We start from the raw sequence: 22759 nt of genomic DNA on the forward strand, positions 1-22759 counted from the left end.
CTACCCCCACTAGGATGATGGTGGAACTTCAATAACAGACCTGAGATGGGGGCAACTCAGAGGATTGGTTAAACCCTTTGCAATACATGCATATATATGTATCTGAACATTTAGATTGACTTTGCATCCTTTTATTCATATGAAAGTACAGAAATAAAGGCACTGCTAGAGATATGTGATCTCTGTGTTTGGTTGCTAAGTCCCCAAGAAGGACAAAAGATATTTACTTCTACATAAAGATGAGGAGTCAGTCTGGGATGTGCAGAGAGAGAAACAGAAAAAGAAAGAGAATGAATGGAATAAGAAGAATGGCAAAAGGTTAAAACAACTCCTGGCTGAGAAAAGGCATGTGACTTCAGGCGCGGGAGCGCATTTTACCTTCAGCTGAATAGACAGCATAGATCCTATCTGGGAGACAGCTTTATATTACCAGTCTACATATGCTGAGATACGATACTTTTCTATAAAGGAGTGGAACCTAATTAATGAAATACATTTATCATCATACAAAATAAAAAAATCTAGTGTTATTGTGTTTTATATTTACCATTAATTGAATAAGATTACTTCTGTTCTTCACCAAACACCCCTGGCTAATAGGTTCTTCCCTACAAAATGAGCAGTCTTTGAAAAAAAACACCATTTTATAAGTTTTGCATTTTACTGTATGTTATTTTGTTCAAAGAATTTGTTTATAATATTTTCTTACCTGATTATCTTTATTGCATTTAACTTGTTCATAAATTACCTGGTAAGGGGCAGCCTAAGATCTCCACCCTCATGCAAATGCTTCCATTTTCATACCAAGATCTTGGATTTATACGAATATATCGGGCAACCAAAGCCTCTGGGAACTCGTTAAGGACAGGCACTTCTTTTTCATGATTTCCTTCAAATATCTAAAAATATGTATGGGGAAAAGAAAATTGAAAGCTCCATCAACTGTCAGTATCACCTTAAAATTGTATTTATTAAATGAAAGTGGAAACACGACTTTTCTAGGTAAATATTCAATGTTGCTTTTAATGATTTGACTGTATCAGACTTTTAAAATTTATAAAGACTGCCACTTTACATCAAACCAAAATTATTACTTGCTTCTTTTCACTTAGAAAGACAACATTTGGAGAGATAAACACATTTAAGGGTTAAACAGGAGTTCTTGTGAAAAAAATAAAATTAATTTATGTTAATTTAAAATGTTAAAATTTAAAAAGTAAGAAGTTAAAATATTTCATGTTTAAAATTCAGTCTGTTCAGAATTTGACCTATTTTCCCAGCAACTAAAGTCAAGGAGATGGTTCATTTTATTAAAAGTGCCAATGTCTGACATGCTCTTTATTAAAGCGTTTCAAAATCCGGTGAAGAGAACAATAGTAACAATACGTAATTCATTCTATAACCACAAATAATAGCAAACAGTAAGTAAATTTTTTTTTCAAGTGCTGTAATTATACAGCCAAATCACAACATTCATGTTTTGAAGACTAATTTATTGAGAGCAAAAAACAAAAAAGCATAGCAAAGCAATGTGTCTACTAACAGTAATCAGAATTATGCCCATGTGTATTCATGTATATTATAAATGATTCAGGGAAGTTTTAATTCCTAAATCCAGTTTACTTAAACGATCAAATAGATTCAAAAGCAATGCTAATGGATAAGGCATTAGACTTAAAACTACATGAATCCTTGTTAATTTCCCACTCTGCGACATGTCTACATTTGAAAAGTGATTTGGGATAGTGTTCAGTATAGAAATTTAATATACAAAATTAAGGCTACTTGTGTTTTATGACTGTTTTATTTACACTTGAATCAATCATAAATACAAATGAGAAAGTAACTAGGACTTGGCAAAACAGTTTAAGGTTATCTGGAAAATATGTAATGCATTAAGAAAAAATAGACATACTTAATTAGTATTGACTTTTGAAGCATTTCAAGTATAACTGAAAATATTACCCACAAATTGATCATAAGTGATGCTGAGAAACATTCTTTCTGTCAGGTTGTGGTACATGTTTTTAAGACATCTTTTATGAAAAAAACATTCTCATCTTGGAACAACAGCAGGCCAAGATATGTCCCTATAACAAGGAACAGAGAAAGCCAAAGGCAACAAGCACTTACATTCAAGGGCAAGATAGTAAACATTGATAAGAACAGTTTTGAAAGGAATTGGACATTCAGTGTAGCTGACATTTCATAGACATCTAATGTTTTCAGCAGGGTATAATACCACGACTAATCCTGAAAAACAAAAATATGCCCTCTGCTCTCACAACCTCTACCATTCCTCGTTTAATAAGATGTCCTGTAATTCAGTATTTTCTCTAAAGTTTTTGAAAGTCAAGCTATGTAATATCACATAGTCCAGTGTAATTACATTGACCACCCACTAATGCTTTTGTAGACTGTAGATAGTTTTCCATCTTATCTTTTATACTGTAATTGTTTTGTTAACCTACCTGTGATATATGATGTAAGAACTTTATAGCTAATAAAGTTGGTTCTATGTATTTTTTAAAATAGTAGTACAATGTTTACATGCTGTTAGACTTTAGGAACTCATTCTGCTTTTAGTGTTTTTTGTAAAATGAATGTTCATTGATTTTTATATTTGTTCAAAAGCTTCCCGTTGATATATTGGCTCTTAGACTTGGTATTGTTTGTAGCAGTTCAAGACAACAGAACAGGAACATACAGACTTCACAACCCTGACCTTTTGCCCTCATTTCTAATTCCTCAATTCTAATTTTAATTTCACAAACCAACAAACTTGCCTAGTTACTGTTATATAATTTTTAGTTAATATAAAATAATCTTTTACAATCTATTACAAGTTCTGATGGACGGCCAAAGTTGTTACCTACCCAGGATGCCAGCTTGTTGGAAGGACATGGGGAGATAGCATCCACAAGACACTACCTTCCCAGGATGCTAGAGGGCAGCCCCCCAAGTGGCTGTGACACCAAGGATTCTCACAGGGCACACTGGGAGTTGAAGTTTAATGCTGTCCTGTTGGGTTCTGTTTGATCCACTAGGGGGAGCAACACAGATGGCAGAGCCCTGCTATACTGGGTTTCCATCACACCTGGCAGTAATTGCAGTTAACCCTGATGACGCATCTGGAGCACTCCCAGGTCTAACATAAAAGGGGTTGTCTCACTCCATTCAGGGTCCAGTCAGGAGGAAGAGGGTTGAAGATTGCCAGTGGAGGAGTGGAGGCGGAAAGGAGAGAAAGAAAAGAAGGAACTGTGTATTGGTGTGCTTGGTGCTTACACTGTGCTGCTAGCGAGGGAAAAGCACTTCCCCTCTTGTAAATAAAACATGTGCTGTGCTGGAGCTCGTTTCTCTGCCTGTCTGAGTCGGGTTGGGGCAGCAGGAGTGCCCTGGGTTTTCACAAAGTATACACATATGAAGCTATAACAGAATATATTATTAAGCATAAGGAAAAGGACTGAAATTAACTCAAGGGTTGACTAAATGTAACTTAAAGCTTAAGCCCATGAAGTCTGCCTCGTCTTAGAGAGGATACGAAAGTAATTTTCCAAGGTTAGAATGAGGTAAATAACAACAACCATCCAGAAAGCGAAGATAAACTGATGGGAAAGCCCAATCACATCTCACACCTATGAAACAGAGCTAAGATCAGTAGGACAATCCACTCAATATCCCTGTTAATGAAGTGATGTTCAGAATAATGGGAGAATCGACATGATTCAGAAATTACTGGTGGTGTTAGTTGATTGGAGGAGGAGGTAGTAAAGTCCAGCATTCTCATCTGCTCTGGAACTGTCTTCTTTGAAGACAGAGGAAGGTTCTTCCATGACACTGTCTGCACAGCTTATGGTTGGCTATCCTAACTCTACAGCACCTGATAAAGTATCAGGTTTAGGGCTAGGCATGGCTCAAGGTTTCATGTACAACTTTGTTTTCTATTATCTGAGATTGAGTTATAATAATTTTAATGATTTAAATGTATTTTTATTAGAAGAAATTCACAACTAACTTTGTACACTCGCTCGGTCATTTGCTCTCTGTAAAAGAAATAAGTTCTGGATCATAAAAAATATACCTTTCCTTGCTGAAAATGTAATACACAAAGGATGATGACATACATAAAAACGGAATATTTGTTCTGTAGTAGACATTTTTGTGGAGAAAAAAATTTAATATGATGTGCTATTTGAACTCTTACTGTTAGGTTGAAATTCAGATCTTTTGCTTAAGTTAAATTTTTTTATCTTCAGTTAGTTATATTTGTTATTTATACAAAATACAAAAAAAATGTAATTATAACAATTAATCCTATTAAAGACAGTGGTGCCACTGCTCAAAACTGCTCAAAAAGAAGTCTCCTGAACAAGAGGAGATTTTTTTTCCATTATGATGATGAGTTTTATCATTTATGATCTGCATGAAGGCAATATGTTTTCCCATTGTAAAAATGTATGCAACCAGATTGGGTTTGAGAGTGAATATGGAGAACAGACAAAAGCCAAAAAAGGTTGATACCAGGAGATCAAAAAGTATTAGCATCAAAGAAAAAATGTGAGACAAAACTGATGGTCAAAAACAAGGATAAAGAAGTTGTTAATCAAAATTTAATTTAGCAAAATTTTTATAAAAGCTATTCAGAAAAGGGATTTGAATCCACAACTCGTAAGAGGAAGTGAATTCCAGGAGGACCTTTTAACCTGTGGTGTCATGTCATTACCACAAAGGACTTGACCCTAACAAAAGGTAGTTTTGTTCTAACAAAGGAAGCTCCAAAATGACAGTGCACGTGAAAACCAAAATGGCAGACAAAACAGTACAAAAATATTTAGCCATCAAAATAAGGGAGAATTGCCACAAATGGATATCAGAATCAAACTCTGTGACCGTAAAACTCCTCAAAATAAGTGTCTGATTACCAGAATGGATACATAAAACTTCAGAAAAAGGAATTCAGTCGTAAAACCCAGTATCTACAGCTATTAGAGATCACCCCTGTAATATTTGCTTTTGTGTCATGGATTCAGGAGACAGTTTTGTAGTGAACATTTCTCTGCTGTGTTTAAATATGGGGTGAAGAAGATGAAACTAGGCTGGTGTTAATGAGTCTTTTGTGAACAATGTCATAATTACTTGTAGTCAACAGATTGAATATTATGTGAAAAAGAGCTAACACCCTTACCTCAAGTGACTGAGAGGTTTACTTTTCCCTCTATAAGGATCAAATTAGGATCCTGGGAATGCAGAGGCTGGGAACAATGGGGGTGCCAGGTACCAGAAATGAGAAACTTTACAGAAGTTCCTACTTAATTGTTAAACTGTGAGTTCATATTACTTCACATAGTTTATTTTTCTAAGATTATTAAGACTGACTCAGCATAACAATGGTTTGAGAATATTATGTTTTTAAGAGGAAATGTTTTCAGTTTGTCAGAGAAATTAACAAACTATTGTTTTAACGTGTGTGGTGCAGTAGTTAGAAGCTTTGTCTTACATCTGTACAGTCTTAGGTTTAAACCTTATCTATACTAATAAAAGGCAAAGCCCTCACTGACTGACTGACTGACTGACTGACTGACTGACTCACTCACTCACTCACTCACTCACTCACTCACTCACTCACTGACTGACTGACTTATCACTAATTCTCCAACTTCCCGTGTAGGTAGAAGGCTGAAATTTGGCAGGCTCATTCCTTACAGCTTACTTACAAAAGTTGGGCAGGTTTCATTTCAAAATTCTACGCGTAATGGTCATAACTGGAACCTATTTTTCTCCATACACTGTAATGGACTTTAGCTCGATGGCCGTGGGGGGAGGAGTTGCGTATCACATCATCACGCCTCCCACGTAATCACGTGAACTGACTATGAACGCAGTACATAGAAAACAAGGAAGAGCTCCCAAAGAGTGCTGAAGAAAAACGCATACAAGCTTATTCATAAGTGCAGCTACTGCGGAAACAAAGCACGGTGTAAACCGTAAGTTTAACTTAAGTTTATGGACACGCTCCCGCTGCCATTTGTCATGCCTTCGTCGAATACTTTATTAAGTTTAATGAGAAGACACGAGGTATAAACGAGACTTTGGATCACTTTGTAACGGAGTTAAAATTGCTGTAGCGAGAAACTTTTAAGTGCCGGGTCTTAGCTAACATTAAATAAAGCCGTGGACATCGCAACATCACACAAGAGAGCAGCTCACGTGAACTGACTGAACGCAGTACGAGTGATCACTTCCATGCCTCAAACCTGTTAAAAAAATGCATTACACAATTGACAAGGTAGGAAAAGAATATGCTCCGAGCTGAGCTCCACAGCTAACGCGGTCTTGCGGAAGCAACTTCGTCACGCTGCCACCAAATACTCACAGAAAAATCCACAAGTTAATACACACGCTGTCTCTAGAGTTTCTCCACACTCAATGTGGGACAGACCCTACAGAAGGTTGCCATTGATTTCAGGCAAGATTGCTTTTCTCCTGGACAACTATACGTTGCATTCTCAAGAGTAATCTCAGTGCACAGCTTGGTCATATTACAACCGGAGTGCTGAACTGACAACGTGGTATACAAAGAGATCCTTAACAGATAGTTATTGGTATATTTTCCCTCAGTTTAAAAAGGTTCTCTTTTCTTCTTAATAAAAATTTAAAAGCAGTACTTCGTCGCTGCGAGCGCAGGGATTTTGCTATATACAGTATATATATATATATATGTAGATATGTATATATATATATATATGCATGTATGTGTGTATATATATGCATATTTATCTGTATGTATGTATGTGTATATGTATATGTGTGTGTGTATGTATGTGTGTATATGTATGTTGATATGTGTATATATATGTAGATGTGTATATGTATATATATATATAGATATGTGTATATGTAGATATGTATATATGTATATGTATATATGTTTATGTGTGTGTGTGTGTGTGTGTGTGTATGACAGCAACACTCATAACAGTGACAAAACAATTACATTGACAATCATGTTACGTTATTTTTAAAATGTTTCCTTTTCTTTTTCATAACTTCTTTAGTACACTACTTCTCCACTGCGAAGTGCGGGTATTTTGCTAGTTCCTCCATAAATGCTTCTGGAATTTACAGGTACTCTCCTTCTCCACCAGTATCTCAAAATTGTATGTGTTGAGTTAACTAGCAACTCGAAATTGGATGGATGAGGGTTTAACCATCCACGGTGCACACTGGCTCTCTGGGACAGAGTAGGGATATATTATATATACAGTATGTATATATGGGGCTATACATAACAAAATCCTGACTGAATCTAAAAAGAAATAACTATATTGTTAATTACCTTTATTTTTGTCTCCTTTGCCAATAACATACTGCCTTGCTTCTAAATACCACAAATAAAAAATACTTTATTCTTTTTATTCATATACTAGCCGTGCCCCGAGGCTCTGCCCGCATATAGTGATAAAGGACATTGAGGAGGCCATGCCCGGCTCCCCACTCCTGACCTCCTCCTCCCCTTGGCCTGTAGCGTTTGTCTCGGATTAGCGCGAATATATCACTCCTGCAAGCAAACTATGATTCTTGGCATGAAGAGAGAAGCCACAAAATCAAATGGAATGTTCAAACAAATTATAGATAAAAACCTGATCTAAATCTGTTAAGTAGTTCTCTCATTCGCTAGCTAAGCGGAGGTAAGGAATGCCCTGAGGCTGGCACGTGAGTGATGAGCCATCCCCGGACAGGAGGCCAGTTCAATGTAGGGCACTTTTCCACATGTACAGAATGTGCTGGGCAAATTCAGAGTTAGCAATTAACCCAAAATGCAGATAATTAAAGGAATCTAGAATATCCAAACAGAACCCTCACCAGTTCAGGGATAGTGTACATATTTTACACAGACAATGAATTTGTCTGGAACTAAACTCCGGTAACTCAAGCAATGAGGTAGCAGTGCTCTCCGTTCTAGTGTTTTATTCAATGAAATGTTTAAAGAGCACACCTTGTCTACATGACCAACAGGAATATGTGTTTTCTTTCAGCCTTTCACTACATTCTGATGAATAACAAGCTCTCAATTTCGGTCTTGAAAACACTTGTCTTATTTTCTCCCTATGTCCTTGTGTGTACGTTTCAGTAGGTAACTGGAAAAATTCTAGTAGAATATCTCTGTTAATGCTTTTGGGAATTTTAAAAGCCTTAAACAGATTTCAATAAATGTATTGCTGTTCAAGACTTTCAGCTCTTTTAGCCCTGAGATGTGCTGGTTGTTCTAATCTGTGCAGCTTTTACTGCAGCTAATGTACATATCATTTTTTTTTTTTTGCAGTACATTTATTCAAATTGCACACGGTACTTCAAATGCAGTCTCATAAGTACATTGGCAGTTTGTTTTTTCTTTTGGACCTTGGATAACCAAATTTAAACAGTAGACTGCAGTACCTACTACTGTAGGTTGAGATCAGTTCCTTTGATTATGGTTCACATCCCAAGTGCTCTCCTTGTTCGCATGAGTTTCTTCTGGGTGCTCGGGTTTCCTCCCACAGTCCCAATAATCCAATATATATTTTGTTTATAAATGTATGTTGTACTAATTTTGAAGTATGTTCTTGTATGTAATTTTCACTTGCTGTCAAATGCACTTTACAAGACATGAAGGTCAAATGAATTGGTGTTGCTAAATTGGTGTGTGTGTATGTGTGTCAGTGGTTTTACCATGTCGTGGAAATATTTTGGGTTTTTTTTGTGTCTGTGAAATATTGCCATAACCAGAGACCTGCCCATACATATTTGAACAAGTTAATTTAATTAATATTTAATTTTTGGAGATTTTGGGTATTTATAGTGGCATGCTGGCACTCGGGTGCTCCCTATTTAGAGTTTGCATGTTTTCCCCATGATTGTATGGGTTTTCCCTAACAGTCCAAAGACTAATAATGGCAATGCTTGGTAATGCTAAATTGGCCATAGTGAGTCTGTGTGTGTGTGTGTTCACCCTGTGATAGACTGTTCCTGCCTCGCATCCAATGATTGTTGGAATAGACGTCAGCTACCCTGTGAGTCTGACCTGGATACATGAGATATGAAAATGGTCTTATGGATGGATGGATGGATGGATGGGGTGGATGGATAGTTGAAGCAATGCATTACATAGTCAACTCACCAGAGTAAATGCCTGACTACTGGGCAAACCACTTGCATCAATTTTATTTTATTTTTTTTCGTTACGTGAATCTATGAAAAATGCAATTATTCAAAGTAGATTTATGAAAATTGTACTTTAGGCTTCCTAATTATCATAGGCAATAGACTAATAGACTGAACTCCCAAACTCATCATACTGACTGTAAAATACAAATCATTCATAGCATCAGTGCATAAGTAAGTCCTTTTAAACATTTAAATTACAACAATGTGTATGCCCAGTCGTATTGTGCATTTAGACACCGTGTAATATTAGACTGACTGGAGTCCCAGATGCGTCCTGTGTAGAGTTTGAATGTTCTTCCCATGTCTGCATGAGTTTCCTGGTTGCTCCAGTTGTTCCAGTTCAATCCCACAATAGCAAGACATGCAGGTTGGGTGGATTGCGGATACTAAATTGACCCCTGATGTGTGTGTGTGTGTGTGTGTGTGTGTTCATCTTGCAATCTGCCCTGTGATTGTTCCAACATTGCATCCAAAGATTGTTAGGATAAGCTCCATCTTCCCTGAGAACCCTGTTCAGGATAAATGTCCTTAAGCAGGAGGGACATTGGGGTATTGCATCAGTGGTAGAAGCTGCAGCTTTCTAATTGATTGCTAAATGCACAATATATTGTGTATCCACCACAATAAAAAGATAAATGTCTGTGTGTCTGTCTGGGTGTCCATGCAGTTGCTAAGTCTCTGTCACTCCAAAAGATGGCACATCACAAGGATTTTTAGTAATAAAATGCATTGCATTTGTCATTCCAATAGATGACTCATCATAAATATTAACATTGCATTTTACAAATGCAATACTAAATGACTTATAACAGAGATATATGCATTGCATGGTGCACTGCAAATGTTAACGCTGATCTCTGAGATGATTACTTAGATTTCAACCCATCTTAGATGGTTAGCACAGCTAGTTTGTTCATAAACGTATGTTGTACTAATTTTGAAATATGTTCTTGTACAGGTATAAAATTTTCACTTGCTGTCAAATGCACTTTACATTGCTACCAAATATTTAACTGTTTTAAACAACTGAAGTATGACAATCACAAAGTAGTTCAGTTACACTCAAACAGGACAATTTAAAGGAAACTTTTTCAGTTTGAATAATACTACGGACGTTTAATTATGCAATGCACTAATTCAGAACAATAACGTACTTAAGTATTTAATATATCTATTATAGATTGCCACAAAGCCTCTCTTGCTTTCTTAATAGCGTATGCATTATATTTCTTGATCAACTGCCAAAAAGAATGCCATTGACTCTGTTTCATGTTCTTCTAGTTAAGGACAATTAAATAAAACATTAAACTTTGCCAAGCTGTCCAATATTACACCGTAAATCCCATCAGTTTCACACTTAAAGTCACAGATTCTGTACTCAATTTATAGTTGCTGCACATTCCTCTGTATTTTTTGAACTATGATAGATGTTATCGATGATTAGTCCTTGGTGGCTGCTTAAATATTAAGAGTGCGTGCATGACCATGGATTGTTAATTCCCCTCTTGAGTTAACGAGAAACACTTTGCATTCATGGAACTGATTTGAGTTTTGATTGGAAAATGAGGCTAAGTCTGGATTTCATAGGTGCTCTTTGTGGAATACCCACCATTTACTACTTTCCTGTAAGCAGACTCATCATAACTATTAATGAGACTCACAGGAATGGAGTAATATTATGTACATATTTAACACCACTTGTGCCAAGTCAAATTATCAAATTAAAGAGGAGCACTCTCTCTCTCTCTTTCTCCAGGGTCCAGTCCCACCAGCCAGTATTTGCTTTCAAGATCTGGCAATGAAAACCAACATGAACCCCGCAACTAGATCTAATGATTTATCTATTCTTGGAAGTGAGTGGGAAATCTTATGTGTGATGGCATTTATCTGCTGATAGTCTACACAACATTGCAAGCTGCCATCTTTCGTTGGGGCTAGAATAATGACCGAGCACCAAGAAGACTTTGAGACCTCTATAATCTCGTCTCCTAATATTTACTTGATTGTCTTATTAGCTGCCACCTAACAAGACAGTGGGATGTGGCAATGGTGCTGTTTGATGGGATGGATGTTGCCTGTGTCAATCTTGTGTTGTACCAGATGAGTTCATTCTACATTCTCTGAAGGACAAGCCACTCATACTATTCAAGCAGAAGATCTTGCATTTGTTGCCTCTGAAGTTAGTACATCACAACTAGATGTCTCTTGCGACTCTAGTGTGTTGTTCCAAGCAGGGAAAGCACTCCATGGAAGTAACAAGTGAATGGAGATTGCTCATGTCTTTGGATAAAAATGTGGCTCCAAAAGTTACTTTTTCCTTTGTAAAATGTCCAGTCCCAACATGACATCAACCACCCAAACTATTTGCGTCCACTGTCGCTGTCCAATTTGAAAACTGTCCACCACCATTCCAAGCATGAATGCAGATTCTCCAGTTGCCATGGTCACACATGTCCCAGTCAGCTACACCTCTGTAAGGAGGTGCATTATCTGGCTGCATAATGTTTTTACAGTTGCCCTGGTGTCGTTCAGTGCTTTTATTACCTAGCTGCTGACCCAGATGTGAAGGTGACAATAGCTTCCAACTTCCAAGCATTCTGTATTGACAGGTGACTGTTTCCGGTCACTTTACAAGCTCTTGGGACTGGCTGGGGATCTGGAATCCCACTCACACCAAGCCCCTGCTGTTTCCCTGAATGATTTTCTCTGCTCCAGGTCAAGTTCTTTCAACTTTGAAGGGTTGAATATTCATACATGTCCCAGGTGTCCACAGCACCAGCAAGCAGGTGGCATTGGTTCTTGTATGGGTGGGTCTGAGGATCACAGGACATCAACATCCTCCCTGGGAGAGGAAAGTATCATCTATCTGTCAGAGGTATGAACTTGCTGGATTCTTTTTACCCAGGTTGTGGGACATTCTTCTTAACACTGATTTGGGCTGCACAGGTTCATCAACCAGCACATACTCTCTTTCAGTTGCTTTAGTAAGTGCCTGTTTGAATGTGATGGAGATAGACCTGTTGGTATAGTGATGCAGGTGTGAAACCCCTCAGGAATGCATTTCATGCCAGATTGTTCTGCACAACCTGGAGAATATACTGACCATCAAACCATCAAAAAATCAATAACTGTGCTTTTGGAAGCACAGCGATAAAGCGGCATTTCTTAGAGGTGCGTCCGTATCCACCAGGCAAACAGCACCTCTGCTCACAGCCCCTCCAGCAGGCGCAGAGAATGTCAGAGAGGGTGAGATAGAGGCAGAGACAAGCAAACAATCGAGCACCGTGCGGGAAGCATATTGTATATCATTGAGGAGTTTTAGTTAATATGTAATACATGCTCTGATTGGGTAGCTTCTAAGCCATCCGCTAATAGCGTCCCTTGTATGAAATCAACAGGGCAAACAAACTGAGGAAGCGTGTAGCATAAATTAAAAGACCCATTGTCCGCAGAAATCCGAACCAGCGAAAAATCCGTGATATACAGTATATTTAGATGTGCTTACATTTAAAATCCGCGATAGAGTGAAGCCGCGAAAGTCGAAGCGCGATATAGCGAGGGATTACTGTAAACTGAAACGTTACTCGTGACTTTTCTATCTAAATGGTAAACATTTTATTGACCGGCACATTCTAATTTCAGCTATTTGAATTACATCTTGATCTACAACAAGCACAAAGAAAGGCATCACACAAACCGCTTTCTATTTCTTATGCTTTACGCACCCGCACTCAGCTCGCTCTGTCACCGCAAATGCTGTGTGAACAGCCACCGTTCACTGGATGAATATGTGCGGGCGGGTCATGGTGGATGATTCTGTTTAACAGTTAAAACTTACAAGGTTTAAAGACTAACGGTAAGAATATTCATTCAAAAACGAAAACTAAAAAAATTTTATTAAATTATTATTTTATTTCAGTTAGTCTTTCCAGCTACTTTAATAGTTTCGTTTAGTTTTAGTTTTTCATTTCAGTTTTATTAATTACTAGCAGAATACCCGCGCTTCGCAGCGGAGAAGTAGTGTGTTAAAGAAAGTACGAAAAAGAAAAGGAAAAATTTTAAAAATAACGTAACATGATTGTTAATGTAATTGTTTTGTCATTGATATGAGTGTTGTTCTCATATCTATCTATCTATATATATCTATCTATCTATATATATATATATATCTCTATCTATCTATATATATATGTTGTTCTCATATCTATATATATATATATATATATATATATTGTGGCAGTAGGGGGCAGTAGTGCACCCTCGAACCCTCAGGTACAACTCCGGAGACCAGGTAATAGTCCAAGAATCTTTTATTTTCTTCCAGTGCACCAAGCACCTACCACACTCCTCACAAATCTCTTTAAACACGCACAATAACCTCTCCTCCTCGCCCAGACACTTTGCTCCTCTCCCACCCAGCACAGCTCAGTGTCTGGACTGAGGCACCGTCCTTTTATAGGCCCCGACCCGGAGGTGTTCCTGTCCCAGCAGTCTATTATTCCTTCGGGTCAGGGCAATCAGTCTATTACTTCAACCCGAGCACGCCATACCTTCCTGTCACGTGACCGTGGCGTACTCCCGGTCATAAGGCACAACAGAGCCCATAAGTCCCCCCACAGCGACTCCTGGTGGCGCCCAAGGTATCCAGCAGGGCTGTGTATAAACACCACAGAGTCCATAAGGCCCTGCTGGACCTCGGGCACGATCCGCTGTCGGAGAGCTCCTCCTGTCGGCCTGGGGTGCGGACGCCTCGGAAGCCGGCAGTCTTCCACAGTTCCCCCCTTAGTGCGACTTCTGGGCGGAGCGTCCGGCCCGAGAGGGACGTCCTCCTCCAGGAGGGCGCGTCATCCGGCCTTGAATGCGTTGTCCCTGTCCTCGAGCGAACCTTGGAGGGACGGTGTACTTCCTGTCTCCCCGGGGACAATAGCGCCTCTCGTGGCCCGGTCGCCGGCAATTATAGAACACAAAGGTAAGTAGAACTAACATCATAAAATATATATGGATCATCTGGGTGTAGATCCCTTTTGAAAGGCACACAGGGCTGTGGAAAATTACTTTTTTCTATGAACGTCAAATTTGTCCCTCTGGTAATGTTTCCCGGGAAATTTAAAGAAAATTATTTTGTTCCCTCATTTTAAAGAGAGAAAGGCTTTGGTTTGGGAAAAAGGAAAAAGGTGAAAAAAGAAAGGAAAGTTGCCTTTTTCTTGTATATATATATAAAAATACCCAGTTCCCGGAGAATTAGTGTGTTAAAGGGTTATGAAAAGAAAACAAACATTTTAAAATAATGTAAGATGATTGTTAATGTAATTGTTTTGTCATTGATATGAGTGTTTTGTCATATCTATCTATTTTATATATATATTTTATATAGCTGTATATATATATATATTTTTTGCCCACATTAGGAGGGCCTGGACTGATTAAACCCCGGGGAAAACATTCCCGGGAATGGCGGGGTATTAACTTTCTCCCTTTTCCTTGTAAAAAAGAGACCTTCCCACACCATAAAACCTGGTTTGACCAGTCGGATTCCCCCCCTTCTCCCCCCTTTTGCCCGCACCCTTTCCCCATCCCCCCTTTCGGGTCCTTCCCCAGCTTCCCTCCACTTCCGGCCCACCCCAAAAAAATGGCACCCGGGGAGGGCCCTGTATGAACTGTTTATTTTATTTTTTGACCTTTTTTTTTTGAGAAATATTTTTGTGTACAATAAGGGGGAAAACCCCCAACACTTATTTGCCCCCGTCCTTACAATATATATACAAAAATGAGATTGGAGGGAAGTAAAAAGAAAAGGAAACATTTTTTAATAACGTAAAGATTGGGAAAAGTAATTGTTTTTATTGTCATGAGTGTTGCTGGAAAAATATATATATATATACACACCATATAAAAATATATATATATATATAAATATATATATAATTTTCAGGGGTAGGGGCTGACCCGCCGGGGGGCCAGGAGGGACCCGGGAAAAGGGCGACCCCGCCTGGGTCACAGGGGGCCTTCCCGGGGTTTCTTTGGGGCCAGGGGCAAAGGGGATGGGGCCTTTTCCTGTAGGCCCGGGTCACCGCCAGGAGGCATCCCAGTGCCTTGGGGCCACCCCGGACGTTTCCGTCCCACAGGGAAATGCTGTAGGTTGCGGCAACGTGCGATACCCGGAGGACAGCCTGGCCTACCTGTCACACGGGCCGTAGCCCAGCATTACCGGACACCGCTGGGCATCCGGTCCCTATAAGGGGCCCCAGTTATCAGAGGCTGAGTCGGGTGGAAGGAGGCCCAAAGGGCAGAGGCCTGGGGGGGTGGCCCGAAGCAAGGCAGTTCCAGGACTATATATTAGTATATTATATGCATATATTATATATGTATGAGTACCATAATGGGCCAGGACCAATAGTTTAAAAAGTTTAAAAGGAAATGGAATTTTAAGAAACATGTCACCCTGTCTTGTCGGAAAGTTACATCTGGCTATGGCGGATACAAAGCCTGTTTCCGCGAGGACAAAATCCCCAAATTGTGGACAGCCCTTTCGCTACAGCTTGAGTGCTCCTCATGTCACGACACGCGCACACAGCCAGTAAAATAATACAGTGATCCCGGGAGTAACTAAACCCTTCAACTATCTATAACGCGTACTATACCAATAATACGGTATTATATACAGCGCCCTTGCTGAGCCGGCGCATGCTCACACACCAATGATGAAGTTCAGTATGTACTAGTCGGGAAGTGAGTTCTGCCTGTGTATATAAAACATTGGCGGGGTGTTGTGTTGTTGCAGACAGGGACTATCGATACAACTATATACACATACTGGTCTGGGGTCGTATGCGCAGCTGGGTATGCGGGGGAGCTGAGGGAAGAAAGTAATTATAGCAAGTTAAACAGTAACAGTGACTGTTTTAGAAGGGAGGCAAGATGGCTGCGACCGAAAGGTCCCTCCGTACACTACAGTTAAAGTGGCTAGTGTGACCAACCGATGACTGCAAAAGGCAGAAATAGGAATCTCCTCGGTGAGGTTGTGGAAAGCGATTGGGCTGGGTAGAAATTACCTGTGGCGTTGAAGTTGAGCCCGGTAGGCTCCGCGATTAACTACCTTCTTTCTGCCTTGCTTTGGAGGAGCTGGGCGTCCTTCAGCGCAGAAAAGCGGTGTTAAGAGATGCCCTCGGGCTGGGTGCTGGAACTGAGAGGAAGGCGGCGGCGCTGAGAATTTTCTCAACAGCGGGCGGGGCTGGGTCTCAGCGGGAATACAGCGAGCGGTGAGTACAGCCACCCCCTTAACAGCATCGGGGGGGGCCCCAAAAAAAGGGTGTGGGCGATCCCGTTCCCCGGGAAGCAGCCTCCCCCCGGGGGGCGGCGCCCCGGTTTTGGGGGGGGAGTCGAGAGGGGCTGCTGGACCCGGGGCTGTGCCCGGGGGCTGCCCCGCCCAGGGGAATGGCCGCCCGGGCAGGCGGAAAAAAGGGGGCCCTTTTTTTCCAAGGGGTCTCAAACCCATGGGGGCCCAATAAAAAGGGGGTAAAGGGTGGGTGCGATTCCCCCGATTTCGGGGGCCCGGCGGAAAGGTGTGTTGGTTACAGGTCGCCTGCTGCAAAGGGGCCCCAAAATGAAGGGAGGATTAAGCGGGTGGGGGGCCTCCTCCCAATCATGAGACGTTTCTGGGGCGCCGGCGGTCCGCCCCTGAGGGGGCAGGGGAATCCCCGAGGCCCGGGATGAGGAGGGGGTCCCCCCGGGGTTTCCCTTCCGAGAGGGACACGGAAGCCCCCGGGGGGGTGCCCATCAGGCGGGGGGGGGGGTTTTGGGGGAACGCTGCCCGGGTGGGGGCTGGGTGCTGGCGCGGGTTTTGCCCCCGTATTCTCTTTGTGGGGGGGGACCCGGGGGAGCTGAAGGAACCCTTTTTTTGGGGAACAGCCCCCTGATGTCGGGTTGAATTTCTCGCGGGCGCGGATGCGGCCCGCTGGGGGGCCCAAGGTATCCAGCAGGGCTGTGTATAAACACCACAGAGTCCATAAGGCCTGTCGGCCTGGGGTGCGGACCGCCTCGGAAGCCGGCAGTCTTCCACAATATATATATATATATATATATATATATATATATATATATATATATATAGCAAAATACCCGCGCTTCGCAGCGATGTCATGTGTTAAAGAAGTTATGAAAAAGAAAAGGAAACATTTTAAAAATAATGTAACATGATTGTCAAAGTAATTGTTTTGTGTATTTGGCGGCAGCGTCACAAAGTTGTTTTCGTCTCGCTGCATCAGAAAATGCACCACAACATCTGACACGCCTCCTTTTTACTGTTTTCTCACAGCTTGGATTGCTGCTGTCAAATATATACACAGACACACACACACACATACATACATATATATATATATATATATACAGTGTATATATATACATATATATATACACATACATATCTTCATATCTACATATCTATATACATATCTACATATACACACATATATATATATATATATACATACCTATCTACATCATATATACACACATACATACATACACACACACAAATTATATATATGTGTGTATGTATGTATGTATGTATGTATGTGTGTGTGTGTGTGTATATATATATATATATATATAATCTAGATAGGGGTGTGTGTGTGTGTATATATATATTATATACATACATACATATATATACACATACATATACTTGTGTGTATGTTTGTATGTGTCTATATGTGTGTGTATAGCTTTGGTCACTGAGTGCAAGGAAAAATAATAAAATATAGTCTATAAGTTATTAAACAGTAAAACATTAATGTTTTAAGAAGTACAGGTACATTGAGCACTAATCTGGAGTGTTTTGGGTACACTACAGTTTAAAGACTGTGTAACACAACAGGTAAGTAGAACTAACATCAGCTAAAATATATATGGATCATCTCTCGGTAGTAGATCCCTTTTGAAAGGCGCTACACGATGGCTGTGGTATAGAAATTACATTTTCTATGTGAACGTTCAAATTTGTGCCTCTGGTAATGTGCCTTACCGGCAATTAAAGAAAATTATTTTTGTGTCCTCTGCACTGTTAAGAGAGAAAGGCTTTGGTTTGGGATAAAAGGAAAAAAGGTGTAAAGAAAGGAAAGTTGCCTTTTCTTGTATATAGTATAGCAAAATACCAGCGCTTCGCAGCAGGAGAATTAGTGTGTTAAAGAAGTTATGAAAAAGAAAAGCAAACATTTTAAAAATAATGTAAGATGATTGTTAATGTAATTGTTTTGTCATTGATATGAGTGTTGTTGTCATATCTATCTATTTATATATATATATTTATATATAGCTGTATATATATATATATATAGCAAAATACCTGAGATTGGGCGGAGAGTAAAAGAAAAGGAAACATTTTAATAATAACGTAACATGATTGACAATGTAATTGTTTTGTCATTGTCATGAGTGTTGCTGGCATATATATATATATATATATATATATATGTATATGTATATATATACACACACAGACACATATATAAACATATATATATATAAATATATATATATATATTGTCAGGGATGCCAGGGGCCATGACGCCAGGAGGGACCGGAAGAGGGTCAGAGCCCTGCCTGGATCACGTGGGGTTTGCCTTCCGGGTTGCTTTGGGGCCACGGGTCAAGGGCATGGAAGCCTTTACCTGTAGGGGCCCGTGGTCACCGCCAGGAGGCACCCCAGTGCCTTGGGGACCTGTTACCCCAGCACTTCCGCCACACCAGGAAGTGCTGGGGGAAGATTTATGACGGCGCCCGGAGAGCAGCCGGAGGACAGCCGGCACTTCCGCCACACTGGGGCGTGGCCAACAGAAGATTGCCGGGAACACCTGGGGCTCATCCGGGTCCTCTATAAAAGGGGCCGTCTCCATTTATTCGAGGCTAGAGTCGGGTGGAAGGAGGACGAGGCAAGAGGAGCTGTGGAGGCGGCCCGAAGACAAGGCATTGTGGCCAGGACTGTGTTATTTGGGGTATTGTGCACTTTTGAACTGGGTCTGAGTGACCATTGAATTGGGTCTGAGTGACCAATATTGTAAATATTGTGTTTAATAAACGTGTGGTGGTTTTAAGACAACATGTCCGCCTGTCTGTGTCCGGGCAAAGTTCACAATATATATATATATACACATCTATACACATATATACTGTATACACAGTTATATATATATATACACACATACATATATATACATATACATATATACAAATACTGTATATACACACACATATATACATACTGTATATACACATATACATATCTACATATATACTGTATATACATATATATATATATATATATACAAATCTACATATATATATCACATATATATATATATTAGGTGGGACTCGATTAAAAAATTAATCCAATTAATTAGAGGCTGTGTAAGAATTAATCTTGATTAATCGTATGTAATCGCTACGTAAATTTGCCCCAAATGCGCAAATGTTTTTTTTTAATTTAAAAGGTTTTAGTGGGCTTACAGAATCAAATAATAGACATGGACATGAATATTGTAAACTGAAGCTGTTTTAATTTCTGAAAAAAAGCCTTTAAACTGCATTTGAATTCAAAACAGAAACAAAAATATCATCCCTGGTTAAAATTGGGCAGACTTAAAAATAAAGTGGTAGTTTAAGTACTTTAAGTACATTTTCAGAATAGTATTGTCTTTAAATAATAATAACCAAAATTTCAACATAAAGTGCAGTTTTTCTTCTTAAAAAATAAGTCAGAAACATAAAAGGTAATTTGACCAGCTTATCTTTAAACTCTGAGTAACATTAGCCAAAATTATTTTGTACATTAGGCTAAAACAGTGTGATCATTGAACATTTTGTAATTAGAATTACTAACGGTCACGGAAGTCCAATGATCCCCAGTAAGAGCCACAAAGTCCGCTTTCTGTAATGCATCTAATTTTGCTTGCTTTTCAGTGTGCACAAAACCATGCTTTTATCAAGGCTTCTTCCGGTAGTCGAAATGATCAGTCGTAGGAACGGCTTTATTCCGACTCTAACATTTTTGTAGCTGTGATGTGTGCATCAGTGTAATGGATGTACCAGGAAATCATGCATTGACAAAAGTTCCCGTTTGCTTGGAATTGAAAGTGTGATTAAATGCGTTATTTTTAACGCGCTATGGAGTACATGCATCGAAGCTTCTCAGCTGTGCTTGTGCTAAGAAAGGGAAAATTTTAAAAATAGCGTAACATGATTCTGCGTTAACCTAATATTTTTCATACGCCCCAAACCAAGGAGATGCTAAGGTAAAATGAATCGGGTAGCGCACGTACATACTCAGTGCATCCCCTCTCGGGAATCGAACCTCGAATGTCGGCATTAGAGGCTTAAGACTCTACAATTAGCCACAGCGTGTGGCTTGTCTATGCAAGTATGTACTTAGATCGGGTATATATATACATTTATATATATACCGCGTATCGCAGTGGAGAAGTAGAAGTTATGAAAAGAAAAGGGAACATTTTAAAAATAACGTAACATGATTGTCAATATACAGTAATTGTTTTGTGAGTGTTATTGAATGTTGCTGTCATCAAGGATTTGATTATCATTATTTCTTTCAATCATGCGATGTGTTGTGTTCAAGTTACATTCCGTGTTTGTCAATCGTTGTAAAGATAAGAGGTTTCATTCATCGATTAGTTTCTTACTGCATCAATAAACAGCTCGTCTTCCTTTTATCTGTGATGTGACAAACTGCATGCACGGGTTTTTTTACACTGTCTTCCTTTAGCAGGACATTCACTTTTTCCACCGTGTGCTTTGTTTCCGCAGTAGCTGCACTTATGAATATGATTCTATGTATAAGGCGCTTCATATTTTTTGCTGCCTTCTCAATTGTGTAATTGGTTTTGTTCAGCACTCTTTGGAACTGTTGCTTTTGTCTGTGCACTGCGTCAGTTCACGTGAGCCGCTTGGTGTTCTTGCATCGAAGGTTCCCAGCTGTACTGGTGCCATCTCGTGTAATGTCAGCTAAGACCCGGCACTTAAAAGTTTCTCTCGCAGTTTCAATGAGTTTGTGCCAAACACCACCCTGACCATCTCATCTTCCTCTGCATAAGCACAGTCCTTCACCGTGAATATTTACCGGCAGTGTTTGTATTGGATTGCCGCTGATGGGCGACCTTATATGGGCAGGCACTAAATTACAAGCGCTAGTGGCAGCCTGTCTATGAACTTAATTTAATATAAACTTACGGTTCACGCCGTGCTTTGTTTCCGCAGTAGCTGTACTTATGAATATGCTTGTATGCATCATTTGCTTCATAATGTTTTCTGCCTTCTCAATTGTGAAATGGCGTTTTGTGCTCATCGCTGTTTGGAGTTCTTCCTTGTTCTCTACGTACTTACGTAGGAGGTGTGATGATGTCACACGAAACTCCGCCCACGCCATCTCAACTCAACTCCATTACATTATATGTAGAAAAATAGGTTCCAGTTATGACCCTTACGCATAGAATTTCAAATGAAACCTGCCCAACTTTTGTAAGTAAGCTGTAAGGAAGAAGCCTGCCAAATTTCAGCCTTCTACCTACACGGGAAGTTGGAGAATTAGTGATGAGTCAGTGAGTGAGTGAGTGAGTGAGTGAGGGCTTTGCCTTTTATTAGTATAGATTTTATTTCAGTTTACGAAAATGTTTTTTAATAATAGTTTCAATTTTGATTTTAGTTTTCGTTAACTATAATAACATTGATCCACGCCCCTTCCGGCGTGCTTTCCATGGTTGTCTTGCCTTAGTGAATTATATATTAGACTAGCAAAATACCCAAGCCATTGTGAGAAGTAGTGTGTTAAAGAAGCAATGAAAAGAAAAGGAAACATTTTGAAAATAACGTAACCTGATTGTCAATGTAATTGTTTTGTCACTGTTGTGAGTGATGAGTGTTGTTGTCATATATATATATATATTTACACACACACACATAAACATATATATATATATACATATCTATACATATACACATATATACATACATATATATCTACATATATACACACACATATATACACATATATATACATATACATACATATCTACATATATACACACACTGCTATTTCAGTATCAGTGCAATACGCTGTTTGTTAAAACGGTTGACTCCGCTCTTACGTGCAATAACAAATCAAATCATTCAGTTGTCTTTGCTCATATGTCATTTTAGAGCTGGACGCCTGGCATCTTTTTGGCCACAGGTTCGTTTCTGTTTGCTGTGAGGTTCTGTGTTGTGGAGATTCTCAGGATGGATTGCAGGTGCTCATCAGTGAGGCGACTCCTGTGTGCTGTTTTGTTAGTCTTTATCACTGAGAAGAGCTTCTCACACAGATATGTGCTACCAAACATGCACAAGGTTCGAGCCGCATGTAGACGGACTTTTTTTGTTCATCAAAGTCACCAAAGCGCCATGCAAACTCAGTGCGCAGTGCGCTCAGTTTATCAGCAAAGTGCGTATTTGGGAACACCGTAGGACGACTTGGTTTAACAGTACTTGGCAACAGGGAAAGTGGGGC

The 22759-nt window shown here is 39.6% G+C and overlaps 1 protein-coding gene across 1 annotated transcript in view; it reads right to left on the bottom strand.

Moving 5' to 3' along the window:
• LOC120539457 (inactive carboxypeptidase-like protein X2) overlaps nt 1–22759 on the bottom strand; it is a 360659-nt gene that overhangs the window by 63477 nt on the left and 274423 nt on the right. The window contains exon 6 of the mRNA XM_039769534.1: nt 749–899. Coding sequence (XP_039625468.1) covers nt 749–899 — 151 coding nt within the window. The remainder of the gene's footprint in view (nt 1–748; nt 900–22759) is intronic.

The sequence above is a fragment of the Polypterus senegalus genome, chromosome 1 (genome assembly GCF_016835505.1).
Source record: "Polypterus senegalus isolate Bchr_013 chromosome 1, ASM1683550v1, whole genome shotgun sequence".
Lineage (NCBI taxonomy): Eukaryota > Metazoa > Chordata > Cladistia > Polypteriformes > Polypteridae > Polypterus > Polypterus senegalus.